This window comes from Sylvia atricapilla, chromosome 20, assembly GCF_009819655.1.
Source record: "Sylvia atricapilla isolate bSylAtr1 chromosome 20, bSylAtr1.pri, whole genome shotgun sequence".
Taxonomy (NCBI): Eukaryota; Metazoa; Chordata; class Aves; order Passeriformes; family Sylviidae; genus Sylvia; species Sylvia atricapilla.
This window is the reverse complement of record NC_089159.1, coordinates 3268428-3284013: the sequence shown is the minus strand read 5'-3', so window position 1 is coordinate 3284013 and position 15586 is coordinate 3268428. Positions and strand designations below refer to the sequence as shown.

Below are 15586 nucleotides of genomic sequence, written 5' to 3'. Positions count from 1 at the left end.
ACTGATTTTCCTGCAGGTTCAGGTGTGGATCAAGGGAGGGCCCCAGGGCTGGGCTTTCCCAGCAGCTGTGGCTCTTCAGTGGAGGCTGCCTGCAGGCTGTGGATCAGCAGCAGTGGCCCAGGGGACAGGGTATCGCTGTGGGGAGTCTCTCTGTACATCATGTGGTGCTGGTTTGCACTGAGGTTTGCTGCATCTGCTTTCCTGTCTGCACAGGAGACTACAGAGGTGCTGGTGTGCTTTGGTGTCAATTCCACAAAGCCAAGTTCCATGTACTCACCTCAATGTCACCTGCTAATTTTACTGTTCTCCCTTCTCTCTGTGCTCCAGTTGGAGTCCTTGCTCACTAAACTGCCCAGGCCTTTTACGTTTGCATTGTTTGTCAGCCTTGGACACTGAAAATTTTCCCATCTATTTCAACATTTCCTGTGCTGTTTTGCACCTGCAGTTTGCATTGCCATCACACCACCACTTTTCTGCTGTTTCCTCTCTGCAGTGTGAGTACAGAGCTCCACCACACTCAGTGAGAGCAGCTCTTGGTTTTCAGGTAGATTTTTTTTCCTGCCAGGTGGTTTGGACCCAGATCCTGCTTCTGAATTATGAAAGTTAATTGCAACCACTTTCAATCTGGACTGAAAGAAAATGGGCAGACATAGTGATGCAAGTTTGCACTTGCTAAGAGCTGTCAGAGGCTTCTAAGGGAATTAGCATTTGGGATTGTTGTGCAGCTACAAGTACCAGTCTGTGCTTACACCAGGCAGAGCTGTGGAAGGAGCTGTAGGCCTGCCTGTGCCTAGTGGAATTTGGGAAAATGATGCTGAGCAAGGCTTTGGCAGGTTTGCAGGAGGTCAGCCTGGTTTTTCAAACCCAAGGGCCTGTGTTGGCAGGAAGTTGAGGAGGCTGAGAGATCTGGGGTTAGAGAAGAGTTGTTTAAAGTTTGTTATAGAAAAAAATAGATCTGAGCTGATGTTTAAAAATTAATTTTATTCCCATCTGGCTGGAGATTAGGCTGTTCCCTGGCCTCCCAAGCACACAGAGGTCTGCCTGTGACACAGCTGTATGGCTGCCAGAACTTAAAAGAGAGTTGGGGAAACAGCTGCTCACATCTGGAGAGAGAGAAAACTTGTGCTAGTAAAACTAGATTTGTGTAATTTAGTCATTAGAGCCTGTTTTTTTATATTAACATAGGACAGATTGTTTTATGACCGAGTATTTAGTCCTGTTCTTGCTGGGAAGCTTGTGAGAAAGCTCTTACAGGAGCTTTTTGTGTTGGCTGCTCTCCTGAAACTAGGGGACACAGTTCTGGAGGTGATCTGGTTTTCCTTGCTGCAGTGCAGCTGGCCAGCAGCAAATGAACCTTGGTTTAAGCTGGTCAGCCAAGGCCCTGAAGGAGTTTCCAGGGTTTGACACCGAGTTGTGGCTCATTTTTATTCTGGAAGAGGGCTCTGGAGAGACAGAATCACTGGGCTCGTTGCAGTTGTGGAAGAGACCATGCACTGTAATTTGCTGTTCCTCTTTTTTCCATACTTTCATCTTTCCAAGTTTGTTTGCCTAGGAAACAGTTTCTCTGCCATCCAAAGGAGGTGGCACACACTGGAGTTTGCTGTAATGGTATTTTTAGCTTCAAAGGTTTGAGCTGCCATTATCTCCTGGTTTGGTAGGAAAGATTTTTACCCTGTGGAACATTTATACAGAACTGTGTTATTCAGATCTTTTTATTTGACAGAGTCACAGGGTGGGTCAGGTTGGAAGGGACCACAGTTGGTCATCTAGTCCAACCTTCCTGCTCAGGAGGGGTTATCCCAGAGCACATAGCACAGCATTGTGTCCAGAAGGTTTTGGAATATCCCCAGTGAGGGGGACTCCACACCTCTGGGCAGCCTGCTCAGGGCTTGGTCACTGTGCAAGGAAGAAGTTCCTCCTCATGTTAAGTTGGAACTTCCTGCCTGTGGCCTCTTGTCTCATTGCTGAGCTCCATGGAGCAGAGCCTTGTCCATCTACTGACATCTCCCTGCAGACACTCTTGACTCCAGCACTGTCTCCACAGCAGTAAGGAGCACACACACAGGTTTGGGGAAGGTTGGGTGGTAAGGAAGGAGTGCTCGTGCTGTGGCTGTGTTTATGCTCTGGGATTTGTGCTCTCCAGGCTACCAGCTGTGTCTTTCCTGGCATCTTAGCAAAGTGCACAGCACCTGGTGCTTGGCAGTTACCTCAGGTCTCCCTGCTAAAGCACCACAAATGCAGGCATGGAGATTGCCAGTACTACAAGTGGGAAAGGAGAATAACCCAACTGCTTGTGCACAGGAAACAATGCCACAGCAAAGCCCCCAGGGATGAGCTGTGGGCTGGGCTTTAGTGCTGCTTGGCAGTGCTGTTCTGCAAGATGTGAGATGTGCAAGGGTGAGATGGCTGCCCTGCCACTTCTCACTTGGTGCATCTCCTGTTTTCCAGGTATTTTCAGTGCCCACCCAAGTTTGGCCTCTTTGCTCCCATCCACAAGGTGATCAGGATCGGGTTCCCCTCAACCAGCCCTGCCAAAGCAAAGAAGAGCAAGAGGATGGCCATGGGGGTGTCAGCCCTGACCCACAGCCCCAGCAGCTCCTCCATCAGCTCTGTCAGCTCCGTGGCCTCCTCAGTGGGGGGCAGGCCCAGCCGTAGTGGGCTGGTGAGTAGCTCCTGCATGGTCTCTGCAGCCTCAGTCTACCAAGGGCTGGGGGTTTCTTCCAGTGCAGCTGCTCCTTCACCATTCATGAGGTGAGGGGGATGGAGTGTGGGATGGTGTTGTCCACCTCACAAATGTCTCCCTCCATGGACACGGCTCCAAGTAACAGACACCAAGCAACTGTGACCACTGAAGTGCCATTTGCAGTGGGATGAATCTCAGTTCTGCTGTCAAGAGCAGGTTTATAAGGGAGTCCTGCAGAAAAATGACATTGTTTCCAGTCTCACAGGGTCCTGCTGATCCACTGACCAGCTGTGCAAAGCTCCTGTTGTGATCCTCTTACTGTGGAGGGTGGCAGTGTCCTGGGCCATGTGCCTGGGGGTTTGGCAGGCAGAAAGCAGAGCAGGCAGTGATACTATTAAAAGTTCTGGCTCTGCTCTGGTGTCACTGCAGAGCACCCACAGCACTCTTGGCTGGGGACAAGGGTGCAGTGTCATTCCTGGGAGTGGATTGAACCACCCCATACTGATCTCCACTTGACATCTGTCTACCCAGCTGAGCTCACTTTTTGGCATTTCATCAATAAACTATATCTAAGAAGGCAGATGATACAATGCATGCTAATTTTTCCTGACCCAGTTCCCACCCCATGTTCTGTCCTTTGGGAAATGGTGCTTTCATTGCAGTGCAGAAGAGCAATTGAGCATTGTCCAGATGTTTCTCAGATTTAACCTCCCCTGTAGGGCCCAGAGCTGGAACTGCAGCTCTGTTCAGCTGAATAAATTTATCATTAGGTGAGCAGCATTCCAGATTTAACAGGAGACTCCAGCTATTACGGACTGGAAAGGACACAGCTTTACCCCATCTCTTTTTCTCTCTTTTCCCAGCTGACAGAGACCTCCTCTCGATACGCCAGGAAAATCTCTGGCACCACAGCTCTGCAGGAGGCTCTGAAGGAGAAGCAGCAGCACATTGAGCAGCTGCTGGCAGAGCGTGACCTGGAGAGGGCAGAGGTGGCCAAAGCCACCAGCCACATCTGTGAGGTGGAGAAGGAGATTGCCATCATGAAGGCCCAGCACGAGCAGGTAGGAGGTGATAGGACTTTTGATCACTAACTCTCAAATATTTGAATATTTGATATCCCCTGAAAGTGTCAGATCATAACCACTGTGTGTGAAACTTGGGCTCTGAATTTCTGCCTTTTATGTGATGAGTTAAGCTTTTATGTGGGAGGCTCTTTCTCCACTCTCCCAGTGTCACATGTGCTATCTCTGCCCTGAGCCAGGAGCAGGAACATGGCTGTGCCAGATAAGAGGCAGTAGATCGTTTGTGTCTGGTGGATCAATACATTTCAATGCTAAAATGCAAGTGAAAGGGAAATTTGTTCCCCTCAGCCACTGAATCTGGCTGTGACTGCATTGCAGTGATTTTATGGTGCTGAGAACATCAGCTTGGTTCATATGCCACTGCTTTCCCACCAGAGAGGCTGTTTTTATAACATTAATAAAGGCAGGAAATCTGGAAGTGAAACAGGCTGATCAGATTAGGTTGGTCTTTGTTTGCTTGTTTTTTGCACAAGCATTTGTACAGAGGATATTTTATGTATTAAAATGCTTAAAGAGAGTTGTGTTTGTGCAGTTTGTCAATATGTGGTTCTTCAGTGTCTGCTGTAGTCCTAAATTCTTTACTCATGCTTTTAAAGCTGAGTGAACTAACTGGGAGCAGGGATGGGCACTGTATCTTTGTGTGGTGGGTCACACCTACCTGTCAGAAATGCAGGAGAAATTGGGAAATCAACTGCAAGCTGACATTCTTCTTGTGCATTGTGTTTTCCAGTAATTATCAGTAACAAATGAATTAACAGAAGTCTGAAATATCTCTCTTGCTCCATGAATTGCACTGGTAACCTCTGACCAGATTTTCAGAACTTTTCAGGCTTCAAGGTCTTAACTCTAATCAGAGCTGGATTCTCCAAAAGGGTCAGGTCAGAGAGGCACTGAAGCGTGGATCACTTACAGCTGCTAGAGACAGAGCAGTTTTTGTTGTCTTGATCCTTACATTCTAATAAGCTCTTTGGAAAATGCGCTCTTACCACAGCATCCTCTGAAACAGAACATCAAAACTTTCTCTTCCCTAGTTCTGACCCTTTCTTAAAAGGATTTGTACTACTTCAGATGTGGCTGACTTTTGTGTCTTGGGCCCGTTTTTTCTCCAGTATGTCACAGAGGCAGAAGGAAACCTCCAGCGAGCACGAGCCTTGGTGGATGGGATGCAGAAGGAGAAGATTGAGCTGTTGAACCAGCTGGAAGAGGAGAAGAGGTAAAGCAGGAGTGGATGGGAGTGAGGGAGGTGAAGTCATGTGTGGACAGTGATAAAGCCTTCAGGTGGTTCTGGCTTAAGTGTACAATATGAAATAAAAATGGGATCATAAACAGGCATGTGCACGTTGAGCCTCCTGTACAACCTGGATTTGGTAAAGACCCCTCCTTCCCCTCCATTTGTGATGGGCTGATCTTGAGGACGTTCTTTGTGAGGAAGGGAAGCCAAACTGGAGCACAGCCTGCCTGCAGTGTGATTCCCCATCTCCCCACATCCCAGAGACCCACATCTGTGCATGTATCATGGTGCATACATTTCCTCTCTGCAGAAGAGTGAAGCTCTGCACGTCATTCTTGGAGTCCAGGTACTCCATGTCTATAATTAAACTCTTCAGTGGGAATAGAACGACATTTCTGTGTATTAAATAACTGAAAACAATGTGGGTTTCAATTGACTGATGCCCCTCCTGAGGATGAAATGTTCTTTCATACATAAGTCTCCCCATACTCCTGGGCCAATTGACTTTCCCAGCTCCAAGAGGCCCTTTAACCCAAGACAGCTGAGTTTTCCTCTAAATATCAACAAAAGCCTCCATCCTCTAATTAGAGGAGATTTAGACAAGGAAGCTTGTTTATGAAGTTAGTTATGTACACTGACAGCTATTTTTATCTGTAATGGAATCATAGTCCTTACATCTGGCTGCTAGCTAAACATCCTCAGCCTTTTTTTTAATCAGTAAAGAGAAAAAGAGGGATGAGTCTAGAAGAAAATTGAATTATTTTCCACTGTTACTGGCGCCTCTCTTCCAAAAGAGAAGAGTTTCCTCAGCATGTGTGTGTTAGTGTGTGTGGTTTTATGTGCATTTATGCATGACTGGCCTTGTCCAATCTGTGGGGAAGGCTCTTCTGTCTGCCAGGGTAGCTCAGTTTCCACGTTGTGGAAACATTAAACATTGCCCACCCCCTGCCAAGGAGGCAGAGGATCCAATTCCCTTGGAATATTTTTATGGACCCTGTGCGTTTGGCACAGGAATTGCCCAGTGCTCAGCTGCAGGATAATAAGGTTTAAATAATCCAGTGGAACCTTGTCGTGGTTTGCTTGTTTTCAGGATCCTGTGTCAGAGAACAGTAGTTGTGTGTCTGAGAGGATGTACCTTGCAAAAAGACCGTGTCTGTGTGTGGAAAGCTGCTTATAACTGTCCTGCTCCATGGGCTCTTGCTGCTCAGTTTCTGCTGAGCTGTTTGTATCCAGAGGTGGTCTGTATCCCTCCCCTCTCAGACTTTGATCCTGCAGGCCATGACAGGATTTTTTAATGCTGGATGGGTGGTTTCAGAGCACAAAAAACTTATCAGTAGTTATTGGGCAGCTTTTCCATTTGTTGGTGATGACCTCTCCCTTGATGGTTCCAGTAATCCACAAAACTTGATGAATGGTGAAAAAGCTCATGTGCAGTGGCTGCTTGGACAGAGGGTGCTGAGCTGAGTGTTCCTGATGGTTCTTTGTGTCCCTTTCTTTCCCCAGGAAAGTGGAGGACTTGCAGTTCCGTGTGGAGGAAGAGTCCATTACAAAAGGAGATCTGGAGGTAATTCCTTATGATCTTGCCAAAATATGGGGTCCAAAGTTGCATGTGGGGCCTCACTTGAGCAACTTCTGCCACCTTTTGCTCCCCTCTAACAATACTTTATTGATGGCTTTGGACCTGCTGTGAACACCATGGTGTAAACTGTGAGGATTGCTCTTTGGTGTGGTGCCCAGAGACTGTTCACACTTGGAGCTGCCTGAAGTTAATCTGTCACTCTAAGTTGCCAAGCCACGTTAAAATCTGTATCTGAATGTGTTCAAACATATGTTTTTCCACTCTAGAAATGAATTGACAGTTCAATTCCTGTCCCTGCTGTGTCCTGCTCTTAGCAGCTGATGGGTTCATGGAGTCTCCTGATTGGAGGCTGTTTCATTCCAGCCAAAATGCTGAGGTATCCTCATGTGGAGCTCATGCCCAGGAGTGTGGGTTTGACACTGGCATTGGCACGCTGTCCTTGGGAAGGGCTGTTGCTCAGGGTGATGCTGCTGCAGTGAACATTGTGCAAACTGGAAGTGATGTTGGGATGAGGGAATGTTGACTCTTGAGTGAGAGGCTTTTCTGTGGGGAAAAAGGCAAAAAAATCTTTCTGTGAAAGCAAGGCTCTGCTCTCTGAGTGTAAATAAATCAAGGGAGTTTTCTGTCTCTTTACCAAGAGTGCCAGGTTAGTAACAGCCAGAAATGTCAATGGCCCTGTTCCTGTTCTTCACGGTCACTCACAGCAATAAAAGCCCAGGAAAATGGGAAAACTAGGAAATGTATACACTGCTGTGGCTGTGATCCTGTTGGCATAAACCTCTTTTCTTCATCCAGAAGCTGAAGGAGATGTTTGACAGGGTGTAAATTAGCAGTGCACTGACAGCAGACCTTTGCAGAAACACAGCAAGTGCAGTTTCTGCCTGTTGTGTGGGTGCAAAATCAGATTTCTGTTCATCCCTGAGCTGACAGCTTTCCCACAGTGCTTTAGTGAAGAGAGGGATGGTTGATCCATGCATCATTCTCTTTGAGAGCAGTGAATTGTCCCTTTGTAAGCTCCAAGTGTTTAAGCCTGGCTGTGTAATTATGGCAATGGGACTAGGGTTGGCCAGATGGTGTATTTGGATACATGTATATTTTTTAAAGCCACCATGCTTAGCAAGATGATAAGCTGCTATGGATAAGGGCTCCCATTCTCAGTTTGAGACTTGCAGTCTTGGATTTAATTTTCCCTTGGGCTGGGAAGGAATTGTTTTTGCAATGGGGATGTGGCCAAGCTTTCAGCAGGACATTATGGTCCTGTCCTCACTTCCATGCTTGTCTGTACAAAAGAACAAATAATTTAGGAATGCTTGATTTCCTCTGATCCAGGGAACTGGCATGCTCTCCGTGAGTCCAGCATCAGTCCCAGCACTGACTGGGGCCAGTTTTTACATCTTTTCTGCCTAATTTGCATGCTCAGACTGAATGATTGACCCCCTAGAGTTAATTCTCACCTTCCTGCTTTCTTGTGGAGACAGTTAAGCTTTCCAGAAGCAAGTAATTAACTTAGAGAAAAAAAAACCCAGCCAAAACCTTTTTGGAAATCAGGAGGAGAAGCGCTCCTTCATGTTGCAGTGTGTTTCCTGGGAAATGGTTTTCTTGATATTCGCTGTGTAAAATCACAACAAAGTCAGGCAGTAGCTGCAAGCACAGCCCTTGGCATCCCTGTCTGGAGCTGAACTAGCCAAAAGCAAAGTCCAGTGACAGCTGTCTGCTGTCCTCTGGTCGTGGTAGTACTCTTACACCAGCAGCTCTTCCAGGTATTCAGAGGGGAGTTGATTTTGACAGAGTGTAACAGACATGATGACTATGGTAAGAGCAGATTCTCTGCTCTGGGGTTTCTGCTGAAGGTTTGGCTGAATCTCCTGATGTTTGTCCCAATGGCATGGATGTTTTGAACAAATCCAGGGCTCTTGGGTGTTGAGCACAGGAGGCAGCATCCTTGGAAGCAATTTGACAAAAGAAATCCATGTGTTGGTGGCCTGAAGATACAGATCAAGGTTTTGGACCTCTGATAGAGGGGCTGTGGATTTAGCCTTGAAATGTAGTTATGAATTCAACCCACTTTTCATCCTGGTTGGAAGCTGATACTGTAGTGATCTGGAAGGTGAAAAACAAATGCAGGGAAAGCTTTCAAGAGCTTTGAAAGATAAAAACCAAACGTAGGAAAAGCTTTCAGGAAAGATTTTTTTTGTGGTGGAAGACCATGGTTTACAGGAAATATTATCCTCATCAAGGAACTCTCTCATGCTCATCTCCTGAATCCTGCAGCATGCCTTGAATGCCAGTGGGAAATCAGGTTATAATTTGTGAATGGTAATTTAAGGCTAATAGCTACAATTAAATCTGAAATTCATATCTGGGCTTCCTCAAAGGGCAGGAAAACTTTGGATTTGAGGTTCTGACTCATACTGGCTAGTACTAGCAAACCAGTTTACATAAAATAATACAGAATTGAGTGTAAATCTAAAATTTAAGGACTGTTAAATAGTTAATCTATTTTTTCCATGTTTATTTTTGTTTGTTTGTTTGTTCATTTGTTTGTTTTTCCTCTATTTTTATACTTTTTTCCAGAGTTGGAAAACAGTAGGATTAATAATAGGATTAACAGATACTGAGCAAGAATATCAGGTGGGACTGCGAACTTGACTGGGCACTGGTGTTAACCTCAGGAACCTGGAGAGAATCTCTTTGAGAAGTCCAGAGATGAGTTTTGTAATAGGTCAGCATGTTCAGGTAGCAAATACCTGATTTGCTGCCTCCAGTTCATTAATTGGTATCAACAGAATATTTATTCCTCTTAACAAAATCAGTCCTGGAGCTCCCTCTCAAGATCTTTAGGCTTTACAGGGAGCAGAATTAATTTTATTTAATTAATTAAATGCCTTTTTAAAAAAAAAATTAAGATGCAATATGCCAGCTTTTACACTTAAGTTATATAATTAGGAGTTTTGATAACATTTAGGCTCTTGAATCCACATCTTTTTTCCCCCTCCATCAGAGGTTAAATAAGGCACATAAAATACAGAGCTATCTGAATAGAAATGGCAGATACATCACCATCTGTGAATACATGTACAATGATACTTTGCAAGCATAAAACATGGATTATTTTTTAAACTTCCATTTCTATCATCTGTACACAACTATCCGAGCCTTGCTTTATTTGTAGGGAAGGGCAGAAAATCCTTAAAACTGGCTCCAATAGAAAGAGAGGGGAAGCAAATAATTATATGGAAAATGAAGGGCAAAAACTGGGGATAAAAAGGGTTCTGAGCAGGTTTTGTTTGCTTTTTCCTAGATTAATTTTTTAATTTGATTAAGCTTAATTCTAAGGAAAATGTGGATTTTGTAAGCTAAAAAAATATGAAGGCCAGAGTGTGCATGCAGCTTCCCATGTCTCCTCTCCTCTTTTATTTATAGGGAATTTTACATGATATTACCGTGGTGGTTGTGGAGTGCTGAGCTTTGCCACCAAGTGCAGCTTTGTGGTACTTCAGCTTTAAAAGTGAAGGGCACTGAAAAATGCCCAGAGCCAGTGCTCCTGGATTTGGGTAGAGTGTCATGAACTTCTTATACTGAGCTGAATCATTTGGAAAAAAAAAAAAAAAATCCCTTGAAAACAAACCACCAACCAACCAAAAATCCCAAAACCAACCAACCAAAAAGTTCTGTTTTCTTGTGCCAAAATTAGTAGAGTCTTACTGTACAAGAATCACTTTGAAATTCATGTCAGGCCTACTCAAACTCAAAGCACTGATTTATAGAACAATTTGGTATCTCAATTCCTTGATCTCTTCAGTGCAGAGTATTTTTTACTTTACAACATGCCATGTACAGTATGACCTGGGTTTTTCCCACTTAGTGTAGGATTCACACTGTCACCAGAGCAAAAAGAGGATGGGAACTTCCAACTCTTTTCAGTCTAGCTTGTGATTCTTCTTGGGGAAAGATGTGGAGACTCGTTGCAATGTCTTTGCATTCTCTGTGTGTACAAGGGCCTTGTACTGGTGGGAGCTTTGCTTTTTAGGAAGTGTCTTCAGCTGGTGCAGGAAAAGACTGCAGCAGGTTTCTAATGCAGAAGGATGTTTTCCCATGACAGATTCCATCTTCTCATGAAGAGCCCCGACGAGTGCCATGTAAAATCCCTCAGGGACCGTTCTCTGTTTGGTTGGATTTTTCATCTTTGTTTGGGTTTTTATTCTCTTCCTGTTGTGAACTGCCTTTCCTTGTCTTGTACGCTGGAGATGATGTTGCAGCCTTCTCTTTTCCCTCTCTTTCTCTCTGTCCCTCCCTTCCCCATCTCCCATCTCCACTGTTCTTTTCTCCCTCTGTGTGAGCAGACTCAGACGCAGTTGGAGCATGCCCGAATACGGGAGCTCGAGCAGAGCCTGCTGTTTGAGAAGGCACAGGCTGAAAAACTCCTCAGAGAATTAGAGGACACCAGGGTAATGCACCCTCACTTGCCCTGCCTGCAGACAGCGCTTGCACTGCCCTGGTGCTCATGATGCCTTGCTTTGGGTTTCTTTCTTTTGGTTTTGGTGGGGTTGATTGGTTTTGGCTTGAACTTAAGCTTCCTTGATTTTGTTTGGTTTTTTTTCATTTGCTCTCTTTCCCAGAAATAGTAGTATGATATGATTTCTAGCTTTGCTTCTCTTGTGGGGAACTTGTTTCTCAGGTTGAGTTTGCTTCTCTGCCCCAGCTACCATCTGACACATGAGCTCCTACAATTCATTTTTTCAATTAACATATCCCAATAAAACCCACACCCTGCACAATTCATTCTGCTTTGAGGCCCCCCCAGGCTGTAAGAGGAAATAACCTTGCCATCAACATTCCAGTCTCCCCTGCCAGTTGTGGGAGCTGCCATCTGAAGTGGAAGGTACTGCTGAATGCAGGTGGGCCTGCTCTGATCCTTGGCTGTGCCTGCAACAGGACAGGTTGCCCAGAGGAATCCTAAAATCAGCCAGATGTGGAAAGGACTTTATCATGCTGGTGTGGTGTGGGAAGCAGCAAACTTGCTGCAGTGAGCAGCAGTGGGTTTGAGAGCTGTAGAAAACACAAATGTGAGGGTCTCCAGAAGGTCTGGATGGTTTGAAGCCCCCCAGTGCCCATCTAAAATAATGACCACCAGCCTCCTGGGCTGATGGCTGCTGGGGAAATGGCAATTGAAATGGAGTGAAATTGATCTTTTGGAGTTTGGCTCGGTTTCCTTCTTTCTTTTGCCTTTTTTCTAATATTTCATCCTCTTTTCCATCCATAATGGCAGTGCCCTATACTCCCTGTGACTTGCAGGGAGTTCAGCCCTGCCAGGTTACATTCAGATGGCAAAACATGGATCCATAGCCCTTAAGCTCAATGTGTACCATGGCCTGATTTATTGTCTTGCATCCTCTAGCCTCCTTTGTTATTTTGACTTTGCTAATGAGCTCTAACAAGTACTCATATGTAAAAATCCCTTTTCCTTTTTACACCAGGGTAAACAAATTCCATTACAGAAGAAAGGTTCTGCAGGCTGAGGATTGCTGAGCAATAAAGGAAACATGATATGCTTAATGCTGGTTTTGATGCTTGTGAAATTCCTGCATGTGCAGTCACATCTCTGTGCATCATCTGGCAAGATGCCTGGTCTGGAAACATAATGCCCTTCCAGGACATTATTTTTCATAAACCACTGTTGCTCCCTAGTGAATTTCAAGGATTATTTCCAAGGTGTTTTTCTGTGGAAAGCAAGAGGTCTGTATTAGGAAAAAATAAATTGCAATTGGCACAGACATAACTGTGAGTTGTCGGTGCTGGTTACCCTGGTGCAAAACTGCGCTCAGGTTGGAGGGAACCGGGTGCTCTTTACCTCTCCATTTGAACTTTGACTAATGTACTTTTGGATTCATTTCCACTGGAGAATGCTTGCTAAAGGGGAAGGACGTGGGGATGAGGCTGCACTGACTGTGTGTTCTGTGTCGTGTTGCAGCTCACCACGGTGGCAGAGAAGTCCAGGATCCTGCAGCTGGAGGAGGAGCTGAGCCTCAGGCGCAGCGAGGTGGACGAGCTCCGGCAGTGCCTGCAGAGCTCCCACCAGGCAGAGACCCCCGAGCACAGCCTGGGCTTGCAGTCAGAGGCTCTGAGGCTGCGGGATCAGCTGCTGTCTGCCAACAAGGAGCACCAGAAGGAGAGCAGCCAGCTGAAGGAGAAGTACGAGAAGACGTTAAAGAAGTACCAGCAGGAGATGGAGAAGCTGAAATCTGTCAATGAGAAGTACTCGCAGGAGATTGTTGACCTAAAGCAGAAAGTTCAGCAAGCCACTAACGAGAACATGGGGCTGATGGACAACTGGAAGTCCAAGTTGGACACGTTAGCTTCTGACCACCAGAAGTCTCTGGAGGACCTGAAAGCCACGCTTAACTCAGGCCCTGACACCCAGCACAAGGAGATTGTGGAGCTGAAGGCAGTGGTGGAGAGCATAAAGTTGGAGCACCAGCTTGAGTTGGAGAACCTGAAAGCAAAGCACGACATCGAGACAGCCGTCCATATAAAGGAGAAAGAGAGTCTCAAACTGAAGCTGCAGGAGGCTTTGGATGAAGTGGAAAAAAGCAACAGCAACTGGAAAATGCAACTGGAAACCAAAAGCAGTCAGCACCTTCTTGAGCTCCAAGATGTGAAGGACAAGTGTCGAGATGCTGAGCTGAGGGTGCATGAACTGGAGAAACTGCATGGTGAATATACAGATCAGACAGAAGCCATAGCTTTCTTGAAAGAGCAGATATCTTTGGCAGAGAAGAAGATGTTGGACTATGAAACGTTACAGAAAACAGAAGCCCACAGCAAACAGGAAATCCAAAGATTGCAGGAAAAAGTGCTTGTCTTAGAGAACAAGCTACAGTCCATGGAGGCCCTGCATCCTTCTCAGCATGCAAATGTATGACTTCAGGGTCATTTTGCTTGTTTGTTATCACTGTTGGTAACTCCTCAGCCACTGCCTTGTGCAGTTTTCTGAGGCCTCAAATATCTGGATGTTTTTCCTTCCACTGACAGTATTTTTTCTGCATAGCATCTCCATGTTGAAGATGTCTTTCCACTCTAGAAAGCCAATACAGTGGGACAATTAGGAAAAAGGAGCAAGTGGGGCCACATTTGGGTTTGGAGGCTGCTGTGGCAGCAGACCAGGGCTGTCATGGTTTGTCAGGGTGGGCTCTCATCCTGAGCAAGCAGCGTTCTGAGCAGGAAAACCATCATTCCTGCAATACAGTTGTGTTTCTCCAAGGAGCTGCAGCAGTCTTGGTGTGCTATTGGGCACGACTCTCCAGGGGTGCTAGGAGGGTAGGGTGGGAGAAGAGGCAACTTTGCTCAGTACCTGGAGCAAGAGAGGTGCAGTGAAAGGCTGAACTGTGGGGATGGGGCACAGCACAGAGGGGAGACAGGGAAATGCTGACATTGAGATGAGAGGGGGAAAACAGCCAGCAAGGGTCAGAATGACACCAGGCTGGGGAAATAAAATGCCTCATTGAATATGGGACCAAGGAGGGCTGAAATAAGAGCAGTAATATGAAGGGGTCAATTTACTGTGGTCTTTGTGTCTCTTTAAGTCATCTTTTTTTTTTTTTGTTTTCTTGGACTATTTGCCACAGGATGCATCATCCCACCCTTGTGTGCCTGGTTCTGTGCTGTAGTGAGCAGGGAGACTGCTACTCATGGCTCTGGGCTGGGCTGGACCCCTTTTTGTGTTTGCATTCTGCATGAGAAATGAGGAAAAACTCAATTTGCATCCTGTGGGCATGCAGAAAATTTAAAGAAGCTGTAAAATGTGCACATCTTAAGAATACTGTGTTGAAATTTCACTGGTGATGTAGTTTCTCTTCCAGACAGAGAAGCCAATGAAATTAATTCAATGCCTGTGTTTAATTTCCCAACATGAACAGCCTCATTGAAACCAGTTGCACCTCCAGGGAGCAAAGTCAAGCCCATGAATTCCACATTGTCAAAGTCAGAACTTCACACCTTGGAAGTAGGCTGAGGACAATAGAGGCAAAGGCCAAGGAGGAATCTCCAGCATTTATAGTGTTTGAAGGGTTGCTCCAGGATGTTTGATGTAGTAAGGACAGTTGGGAACAATAAGTACAGCCAGGACCCTGGGAAAAAGTTGTTGTTATTACAACATGTAACACATTATAGCCAATATTCAAACAGGAATGAATGGAAAAGAAGATGCTGGAGGCTTGTTCCAGAGCCCTCTAGATAAATGGAAGGGCTCTGGGGAATATTGATACTGGATTAGAACCAGGAAGCCTTGAAATAATTATTTCAGCTATGTGTCAGTTAAAATCAGGAAAATATGGGAAGAAATGCATGGGTGAAAGCCTTTGAGTATCATGGGGCAAGTTCTATTTAAAATTGTCTTAGTTAATTTAAAGTGACTACAGTATTCACTGTGCAAGTATTTTAAACAAGCAAAGGTGTCTTGTGACAGCCTTTCCTAGACCTTCCAGGGAGAACCACAACTCTGCTTCCCAGGACTAATTAAATAGTTAAATAGTTTTTTTCCATACCAAAAGTAAATCAGGAAGCATCTTTCTCCTCTGGAGGTGCTTGTGCTTCTGACTTGTCCCACAGCCCAGACTTCAGAGAACTGACCTTGGGGCTCCTGACTCTGGTGGCCACAGCAGCTGCTGGGTCTGGGCATGTGCTGAGGTCCCACCAAAGGTGCTGGGTGGGAAGAGCTGTGAAGGGCTCAGTTGTGGCCTCTGCAACAGAAAGCTTGGCATTGAAAGCTCTGTAGTATCTGGCTTTTCATTGCAATATAGAAAAGAGGGTGAGAAAAAAGCAGAATCCCCTGTATGGACCTGGCATTTGCTTGCTATTATTTCTATAAATGCTTTACTTCTCTAATAAATTATTATTTTAACAATGTTTTTATGACTTTGGGCACAGCTAGGTTCTGCAGAGGTTGAGGAACTTGTTGACTGGTAGGTCTCAAGCTGGAGAGCATTTGCAGTTGGATATTTGCTGTGACTGAC

At 45.5% G+C, this 15586-nt stretch overlaps 1 protein-coding gene across 3 annotated transcripts in view; it reads left to right on the top strand.

The window, feature by feature from the left end:
- Nucleotides 1–15586, top strand: part of CLIP2 (CAP-Gly domain containing linker protein 2) — an 89705-nt gene that overhangs the window by 62558 nt on the left and 11561 nt on the right. For 2 of the 3 annotated variants that reach the window (XM_066333163.1, XM_066333162.1), the window contains exons 5-10: nt 2449–2662; nt 3547–3744; nt 4875–4978; nt 6500–6560; nt 10919–11023; nt 12547–13491. In XM_066333163.1, coding sequence (XP_066189260.1) covers nt 2449–2662; nt 3547–3744; nt 4875–4978; nt 6500–6560; nt 10919–11023; nt 12547–13491 — 1627 coding nt within the window. The remainder of the gene's footprint in view (nt 1–2448; nt 2663–3546; nt 3745–4874; nt 4979–6499; nt 6561–10918; nt 11024–12546; nt 13492–15586) is intronic. The other variant, XM_066333164.1, reaches the window with a different exon arrangement.